Here is a 9,488-nt window from a genome sequence, read left to right as displayed (position 1 = left end):
CATATCACATGAATATTGCACATGATCAACCTAAATCACTTATTTTAAGATGAAGTGAATAATTTTTTGCTAGTACGAAATTGAAATGAGTATGACACAATGATATAAGTGGTCAATCATTAAAAAAAATAAAGTGAATCTCAAATTTAAACTTCGATCATTACATATTACTGAAATGTCTTTAATAATTGAACTATTCAAAAGAAAGCCTTTTTATTTTATTTATATAAGAAAAACCTTTATCAATTAATTAATCTACTACTTATAAAGGTGATATTAGAAGTAATTAAAGGTAATTCTACTAGAAGTAATCGGAAAAAACAAAAGAAAAAAAGGAGTAATTAGAGGGAGGTGCCACATTGAACCAATCGTGAGTGAGCAATAGTAGGCATGTTGTCTACTTTCTTTCTTTCTTCTCTCTTCTTCTGAGTGATAGTCAGAGTTCCACATATTCTCTCTCTACTTCCTCTCTCTAGCTTGATAGGGATCTCTTCACTTTTTCCCACAAAATTACCAAAATTATCACAAACAGTTCCTTCTTACTCTGAACCCAGTCCATTTCCATTTCCATGTGCTAGGGTTTTCACTTTTCAGTTTCCCTCACGCAAACTCAACTCAATTCAAATTCAACTCATGTTACCTAATTATTCATGATTATTGACTATTATTGATTGATTCTCTCTCTTCTATTCGATTCGATTTTTTTATTTGTTTTTATTTATGGAACAATCGAAGCCGGAAACACCGGCAACTACAACAGAGACAGTTCCGGCGACAGTTCCGGCGACCGTTACGGTGACTGCGGCGGAGACGAATCAAGTTGAAGTTCCGACGAAGGCAGTTTCCGATGTGAACATGACGGAGAGAGACGGCGGTTGTTGTACTGCGCCGAAAGTAGTTCTCGCTGTCATCGCCGAGAACAGTGAAGTTATGAAGAAGAAGCGTGGTCGTCCGGCGAAAGGAACTCCGAAAGTAGCTCCTCCGCCGAAGCAGATCAAGAAGGAAGATGAAGATGTTTGCTTCATTTGCTTCGACGGTGGAAGTCTCGTTCTCTGCGATCGCCGGTGAGTGAGGGTTTAGCGATTAAGAATGGAATAATTTTGAATTGGAACTTTAACTGCTTAATTATTGATTTTGTGTTTTATAGATTTTATCTTAGATTGGCTTTTAGATTGCAATAAGGTCGAAAATGCGTTATTCAATTTCAATCATTATCATCAATGTTTTGTAGTAATTTATTAAATCTTTCTCTCTCTTTTCATTTCTAGGGGTTGTCCTAAAGCGTATCATCCGGCATGTGTTAAGCGAGATGAAGCGTTCTTCCGTTCAAAAGCCAAATGGAATTGCGGTATTTTATTTACTTTTTAAACCGTTTTGTTCTTTACGTTTAATTATTAGTTTCAAGTAGTTATTTACATGCAATTGGATTTTATTTGTGATATTGCTTGGAACATTTGCACAAATATTGTAGATTGTTATATAGAATCTACTAAATATTCTCTATTATGCTATTCATAAATGATATTTCGACACAACAATTTGATTTCAAATCCCACGACAAAATACTCTCTCCTGTCACTATTACAAGCAAAAATTAAATTTTCAGATTCATTGAATAACTAATGTACCTGGTCTATAATAACTAATGAATCTAAAAAATGAAATTTTGTGTATAATAATGACCGGAGAGAGTATATGGTTAAATTAGCTCGGTGGATGGTCACTAAATCTAAAAAGGTGCGGCAACTCATTAATCATCCACCGAACACAAATAACAACGATTTTGAACCCCATTGACCATGATTTTCAAGTGTATGTTTGAATACAAATCGTAGTTAATGAATATCATATATAAAAATCATGTATATTCAAACATAATTAGGATGACATATATGTCTATTTTTGACAAAATTGTGGCTAATGATGTTTAAAGTTGCGGTTAATTGTGCTCGGTGAATGGTTAGTGAGTTGCGATATCTTGTTATTCATTAATCATCTATTGGACATAATTAACCACATAATTGAATTTTGTTAACCATCTATTTTGCTGTTGAAATTTGATGTCAAATTTGTGTCAAAATAACACAATTGTATGTTATTATGAATCTATTATCATGTTTAATAGAGTTTCCATTTGTTAATTTGCCGATTAGCACCCACTCATTCCTTATTTTGAGAAATCTATCACCTATATTTGTTTTAAATTTTAATAGTTTATTTTGGATTAACCAAATTGTGCAGCTTTCCTTTAATAGACTTTCTTTTTTGCGCTGCTCAGGTTGGCATATATGTAGCTCTTGTCAGAAAGCATCCCATTATATGTGCTATACATGTACGTATTCTTTGTGCAAGGGGTGTATAAAAAATGCGGATTTTGTTTCTGTTAGAGGAAATAAAGGTTTGTGTGGAATTTGCAAGAAAACTATAATGCTGATTGAGAATAGTGCCCATGGAAATAAGGAAATGGTATGCTTATCTTTCTTATCTACACTGTTAATCTATTAGTGTTCCTCTCTCTCTCTCATGTGTACCAAGACAGAAGGGGAACTTGATGTTGAGCAAATGAAATGATACATGATTGCATGATGGTCTAATTGTTTTGACTTATGCTACTTTTACAGTGTGAAGTGGATTTCGATGACAAGAGCAGCTGGGAGTATCTTTTCAAGGTGTATTGGACATTATTGAAAGAGAATCTATCTTTAACGTTTGATGAGCTCCTTCAAGCTAAAAACCCATTGAGCGCTGCTGCTCCTATGGTTCAAACTTCCCACAAACTTTACCATCTTAAAAATGAAAAAGGTTCTGGTTTTGAGAACTCCTGTGTAGATATAGAATCAAATAATTTGAAAAACAAGAAGCCTAAGGGACCTTCAGGCGGTGACACGGGTATGTCTTTGCCTGAGTGCAAGAGATGGGCATCAAAGGAGCTTCTAGAGTTTGTCTCACATATGAAAAATGGTGATACGTCTATACTTTCTCAATTTGATGTCCAGAATCTCTTGCTGGAGTATGTAAAGAAAAACAATCTGCGTGACCCTCAACAGAAATCTCTAATTGTTTGCGACTCTAGACTAGTAAATTTGTTTGGAAAAGCTCGTCTTGGTTACATTGAAATGCTAATGCTCCTTGAACCCCACTTTCTTATAAAAGAAAATACCCCTGCAGAAAATAATTTTGGCGCAGGAATTAGTGATGCTGTTGCAAATGGAAAGGAGGCCATTGACAGTAACAATAGACAGTCAGTATTAGTCAATGATAAGAGATGCACAAGTAAAAAGGCTGACATGCCTGTGCCACAAAATAATCAAGATGCATACGCATCAATAAATGCTCACAACATTAACTTGATCTACTTGCGGCGAAGTCTGATGGAGAGTCTGACTGATGATAGTGAAAGTATTCACGAGAAGGTTGTTGGTTCTTTTGTGCGGATAAGAATCTCTAGTGGTGATCAGAAACAAGATATGTATAGACTTGTCCAAGTTGTAGGTATGTAAACTTTTACCACATGTAATACCTCAGTGAATTTTTACACATTGTAAATCTCACGTCTTGAAATTAGTTTTGGTAACTAATTGTGCAGGTACAAGCAAGGTTGCTGAACCTTACAAAATTGGCACAAGAACGACTGACATTAAGCTTGAAATTTTAAATTTAAACCGGAAGGAGGTCATATCGATAGACGAGATTTCGAATCAGGAGTTCTCCGAGGTAAATAGGAAATTACTTTAAGCATCTTACAAGTCTTCATATTTTGTAGAGGAGTCAAGTGTCTTCCATGGAAGTTTGCAGATGATTAATATATTTATCCTATGTCCAGGATGAATGCAAGCGATTGCGTCAGAGTATAAAGTATGGGCTTTCAAAGAGATTGACTGTGGTTAGTGTGTATATTATGTCAGCTTCCATGAAGTATGCTATATTTTGTATGAGGTTTATAATGGCTGTCTTTGTTTGTAGGGAGAGATTCTGAACAAAGCGCTGACATTTCAAGAAATTAGAGTCAATGATGTAAGTAAATTTTCTTTTTTATCTGGTTTAGTAATCTGATTTATGGTTCAGATTAATGCTCATTTAATTGTAAGAAATCATCAATGTGTAGAAATTTCATACTGAAATTTAATAAAGTACCATGCCTAAATAATTTAATGCCATGCTTTTTAAATGTTACTTAACTATTGCCAAATGCCATCTGAATTGAATTTGTGAGATGCTTTAGTTAAAATAGCAGCTCTTGAATTTAGAAAGCACAACATTTTTACTCTTCTTTATCATCATGAATGCCTCTTTTTTTTGGTGGAAATCATGAATGCCTCTTTTATTGATGTAGTTATTGGAAGCTGAGAAATTGCGGCTTAATAATCTTCGGGATAGAGCAAGCGAGAAGGGACACAGAAAAGAATATCCTTTTTACCATTTACTTCTTTCCTAAATATGGTAAACTGTGGGTACTGAATAATGCATATTGGATACTTCAATTCTACAACTAGTGATAATTTATTTGTGAAATGTTTGCCAATCAATGAAACATGAAGTTTATACAAATTAAACCATTAGCGGTGCCTAGATGCGTGGGTGTTACTATCATAGGAAAACTGTGTAGGCATATACAGCAATATGTTAAAATTACTGTATCCCCCCCCTTTAGTTGGTTATTCTTTCTTATTTCTTCTAGTATATCTATAAATTCATGCTGTAACTAGCTACATTTTTATTTACCGTGCTGTCCTCTAATTTATTTCTGCTTAATACTTTAACTGAATTTGCAATAATGTGATATGTTTCACAATTTTTTAACAAAGAATTAGGTGCTCATGCAAGAAATAAATTTTAACATGGATATGTGCATGTTAGTTGGTTTCTTAGTGATTGCCTTTTCTGCTTATTCATTCATTCCTTGACCAAATTGCACGCTTAAAGAATGCGTGGAGAAGTTGCAGCTACTAAATTCCCCAGTGGAACGTCAGCGCAGACTGCATGAAGTTCCAGATGTACACTCTGACCCCAATTTGGATTCATTGTATGAGTCTGATGAAGATGCTGGAGAGTCAGATGGCAATCAACAAGGTAGAATTCATTTCCTCCACTGAGTTTGTTTTCAAGTTTCTTTTAGCAGTTATCCTGACTGTGCTTATATCACCGTAACTATGATTATGTATCTGCAGATGGCAATATACCTATTTTCTCCAGAATTTGGGATGGTGTCTTGAATGGTATTGGGGGAAGAACACGGGACTTGACCACTGCCAGTGACCCAATTGAGAATACATGCTTACTAAAGAAGCATATCAACCCAAACGAAACTCCTATTGATGATAGTGCTGATGTTGTTACGAAATCAGAAGTGTCTAGTGTTGCAGTGGACATTTCTTCTCCACTTATCTCTACAGGGAGTGCGCAGCCATTTGATGATTTTATGAATGATAGATCATGGCATTATCAGGATCCATCTGGGAAGGTTCAAGGACCTTTTTCTATGTTGCAGCTGTATAAGTGGAATGCAAGTGGACATTTCCCTCCAGATCTCAAAGTATGGAGGGTAGATGAGAAACAAGCAAACTCTATATTGTTAACTGATGCACTTAATGGGAAGTGCTCCAAAAATGTGCCATTGCGGAACAACAGCCTATTGCTCTCTTTAGGAGCCAATGTTGCATTGGATGACAAAGAAAGCAGTCAGGATGGTGGGAGGAATTCAACAACGAATGAAATTTCTGCAGATAGCCGAATCATAGAACAGATCAGAGAACAAAAAGTGGATGATATTTCGACCCAGTCTAATGGTAAAGATGAATCCGTTAGGAGCAATGGATGGCATGACCAGTCACATGTACACCCTTCTATACAACCAACTGCCTTTTCTGAGAATTTGAATGAGAATCACACCAACAAATTAAGGGAGGATCATGGGATTGAAAAAAACTCTGAAGATAATGGAAATCATGACTCAAACAGGACTTCTGGTGGTCAGAGTAATAGTGGTCAGAATCATCAGAAGCAATCAGATAGTGAAGACAACTCAGGGCAATCTTCGGCACAAAGCTGGAGAAACCATAATGTAAATACTTCTTCCAATTGCTTGGATACCACATCGGCTCATGTTTCTGAGACAAGAACATCACCACTTAAGCTGGGATTTGATTTGCACCAACCCCCTTCCCATCCAGCATGCAATGCAACTACATGGCAGGCTATTATAGGTGAACCAGATGATTTTGATGAATCAGTTTCAGATCTTTTGGCAGAAGTGGAGGCAATGGAATCGCTTGGTGGCTTGGAATCTCCCACTTCAATCATGAAACGTAGTGAGGAATTGACTGATGGTTCTAAAAATCTTTGTCTCAGTTTTGCAGAGCTTAGTCCAATGCTTGATGCAGGTAAAAGCGATGCATTGAGCTCGACATGTGATTTACAGTTACTATCTCAATCTACAGCAGCAGAGGAACCGTTACAACAAGCAGATGTCAATCATCATCATCAAAGAATATCAGAGGAGCTTTCCTCGAGAAATTCTAAAGTTGACGTGGGTTCAAAGAACATATGTGTTTCAACTAACCAGTGGGAGTCAGGCTCCGAAAATTCTTCTATTTTTCCAGCCACTGCAACATTGGGCATGACTGTAGACACCACTTGGAGACTTGGATTGGAAAGTACACACCTGGAATGGGGAGGAATGGATCAACGAAATGCAAACACGAGTTGGGGAGTAGGAAATACGGCAGTGAATGAGAACAGAAGCTCAAATTCATGCACTTCTGTAGTAACTCCAAGCTTTGGGGATAGCCAAACAAGATACGGAAGTGATCGATTTTCTGTGCCCAGAGATCGGGGTTTTCCTGGTCATGGTAGGGAACCAGGTTTAGTTAGAGGCAGAGCTGCGTGGAACAGGCAACCACTATTTGGTGTTGGTAATGGAATCTCGTATAGACCTCTGCCCAAAGGGCAGCGAGTTTGTAAATTTTATGAAAGTGGGTACTGTAGGAAAGGGGCATCCTGTGAATACTTCCACCCATGATTTTGGATCCCATTAGCATTGGTTGCATTTGATTTTTGTAATCCGCAACATATCTGTAGTTGGCTCTTTCCAATTATTGTAATTTAACCTGGCAGTACTAGTCAAGTGTCAATTTTTTTATATGAACTACTCTAGCATAGTTTACCTGTTTTATGTGATTGCTCATTATCAATTTGTTTGCTCATTCTGTTTCTGTTCATTCTTTTTCTTCCTTTCTGACCCCAAATTTTCATTTTATTCTTGTGTTACCAATTAGTACTGGTATGTTCTTGGATTTCAGCTGTCAAAAATTTCCTCAACAAATAGTTCGAGTTGTCAAATATCAATAGCACTAATACACAGTTCTGAAATGTAGTGGATTTCCATGACGGCCTCTGCAGGAGTCAGGTGAGTTGGTGACAATAGGAAACAGCAAAAAAGTGATAAGGAAATTGTTCTTGCTATATTTGAGATGACATGAATTGCTTTACTGTTCTTGCTTCTTTTCCCCATTTATTGTAACTGCCACATTGGATTCAGCGTTTTTTTTTTTGTATCTAAATTTTGATGATATATTGCACATCTCTTTTGTTATAGTGATGAGATTGTTATGATGGAAAAGTGGGTAGATTACAAGACAGGATTAGAAATGACTGTATTAGAGTGAAACTTGGAGTAGCACTTACTGTGAAAAAGATGTAGAGGAGTCCCGCATTATATGGTTTGGGCTTGTGTTAAAAATACCCATAAAAGCTCTTGTAAGGAGAGTAGACTAGATGGTGAGTAGTTACGTAATAGAGGAGAGTAGAAAAAATCATGTCAAGTCATTAAGGATTTAGATATAAATGATGTCATTAGACATGATTAAGAAAAGACTTTTATTTTTTGTTTTGTTTCATATATATTTTATTTTATTTTTTATGATTTGATTTTTCCCAATATGCATAGTATTTGGTTTGCTGAACATTGGTTGCAGCGTGTTTAGCCGAAGTCTACATCTGCACCAAGTTTTTATCTTCTTTGAAGTGTAATTGATAAAAAAATTCAAATATCACATTTGTTGCATTTACATTTGTAGTTATGAAGATGAAAGTACTCTTTTAGGAGGCAATTAGACCATAATTGCTAATTCTGCAATGGTTTTCATTAAAAATAAATAATCAAATTAAGAAGGAACTCAATCAAGATAAGCAAGTAGGCCAAGTCTAAGTGAGGTGTTTATGTTGTTATTAAGGCCACCTTATTAGGTGTGTGAACCTTGATGGCTGTGACTGGTGGTATGAACACCTTAACAAGCGCCGTAAGTGTGTTTAGGAATGCATAATTCAAACTGAGTCAATTTTGTCATGTATTTGATGCTTTTGATTTTAAGCTTTAATAGTAGTAGCTTACCTAGCAATTGATGTAGGGTGTGGTGCTTTGCCTCCAATTTTGGACACTCTGATCCTTTTATTGGAGCAAGTGTATATGCAGTTGCAAGTGCTGCTGGAACTATTGCTAGTTCAGCTAGTGATTGGATTTTTTTATCATATTCTCACCCTAAAATTAGATCTTCACCCTACATGGCAATTAAATATGGTTTTTCTGTGTTGTTTAAGGATTTTGTCAGAACTACCAAGTTGTTATTCATATTATATGCGTTTGAGAGTTTTGTATTCAATTTGAGGTTTTGGATTGGTACTCAGTATGATAGTTTTTGTGCTACATTACTGGGTACTTGTTCAGCTTTGTTGCTGCAGTTTCATTGATTTGCATGCTTACAGCAGTTTCTTGAATAAGTTAGATAACTTTCTAATTTTCCTTTTCATAACAGTTTTAAAATGGTTCTAGGAGGAATCTGTCTTCAATCTAAGAAAAGCATGGATGGGTGATTCCTTCCCATCAATACTTATTTCCTGTTATCCTGGAGATGGTACAGTCAGTGACCTAGTGATGTTCATTTTTTTTTGTATAATCTTCTTTCCAACAACTGGATCTGGACTTGGTAGAAGCAAAATGGCTTTAAGACCTTGGAGAGTTGGGAGTGAAGTCAAAGCCATTAGAAAAAACCATAACCATGGCATAAGTTTATTCATTTCAATTTTCACAATGCTACCATCTTACTTAAGTTATGATCTATGTGCTCGAGCAAACTCTTTCCTGAACATTGTCTAAACTTTCTCATTTTATTGAACATTACTTTTGTCCTTAGTTTATTGTTTCAAATTAGATTTGTTTTGAACTTCTGCTTGCAGAGGCTGCAGGTTGATAATATCTTGGTCTCTGGATTCATCAATGTGAAGGACTTTTTAAGAACATTGTAAAGGACAGAATGATAGGTACGCATCCTTGCCATTTTCCATCTCCTAGTATGGAAGACAGTGCACATGTTTGGTTAATCATTATTTGGGTATTACGAGTTGGTGTAATTGTGTACTTTTTCCTTGAATACAATTAATTCTCCTTGCCCAACAAAGGTATCATTAGCAGCACTAAATATGATTGATGTGTG

At 36.0% G+C, this 9,488-nt stretch overlaps 1 protein-coding gene across 2 annotated transcripts; it reads left to right on the top strand.

Moving 5' to 3' along the window:
* Positions 1 to 362: 362 nt before the first annotated feature.
* On the top strand, positions 363 to 7,202 carry LOC25494556 (zinc finger CCCH domain-containing protein 44). 2 transcript variants are annotated; one of them, XM_024784543.2, is made up of 10 exons: positions 363 to 1,064; positions 1,269 to 1,348; positions 2,279 to 2,466; positions 2,622 to 3,492; positions 3,566 to 3,714; positions 3,824 to 3,883; positions 3,964 to 4,014; positions 4,334 to 4,404; positions 4,916 to 5,070; positions 5,169 to 7,202. In XM_024784543.2, the coding sequence occupies exons 1-10, from the start codon at positions 721 to 723 to the stop codon at positions 7,016 to 7,018; spliced, it is 3,819 nt and encodes a 1,272-aa protein (XP_024640311.1). In that variant the 5' UTR covers positions 363 to 720; the 3' UTR covers positions 7,019 to 7,202. The 2 variants fall into 2 exon arrangements, with proteins under 2 accessions (XP_024640311.1, XP_003612119.2); XM_003612071.4 differs by having other exon boundaries at positions 364 to 1,064; positions 3,587 to 3,714.
* Positions 7,203 to 9,488: the final 2,286 nt, after the last annotated feature.

Source organism: Medicago truncatula, chromosome 5 (genome assembly GCF_003473485.1).
Source record: "Medicago truncatula cultivar Jemalong A17 chromosome 5, MtrunA17r5.0-ANR, whole genome shotgun sequence".
Lineage (NCBI taxonomy): Eukaryota > Viridiplantae > Streptophyta > Magnoliopsida > Fabales > Fabaceae > Medicago > Medicago truncatula.
Note: the sequence above shows the minus strand (reverse complement) of the source record. Positions and strands in the feature narration are given on the sequence as shown.

Bases quoted from the DNA above. Each gene is read 5' to 3' on its own strand.
- LOC25494556 (XM_024784543.2), top strand. From the start codon at position 721: ATGGAACAATCGAAGCCGGAAACACCGGCAACTACAACAGAGACAGTT. The intron at 1,065-1,268 runs GTGAGTGAGGGT...TTTCATTTCTAG, and splicing joins CTCGTTCTCTGCGATCGCCG to GGGTTGTCCTAAAGCGTATC. The intron at 4,405-4,915 runs ATATCCTTTTTA...ACCAAATTGCAC, and splicing joins GAGAAGGGACACAGAAAAGA to GCTTAAAGAATGCGTGGAGA.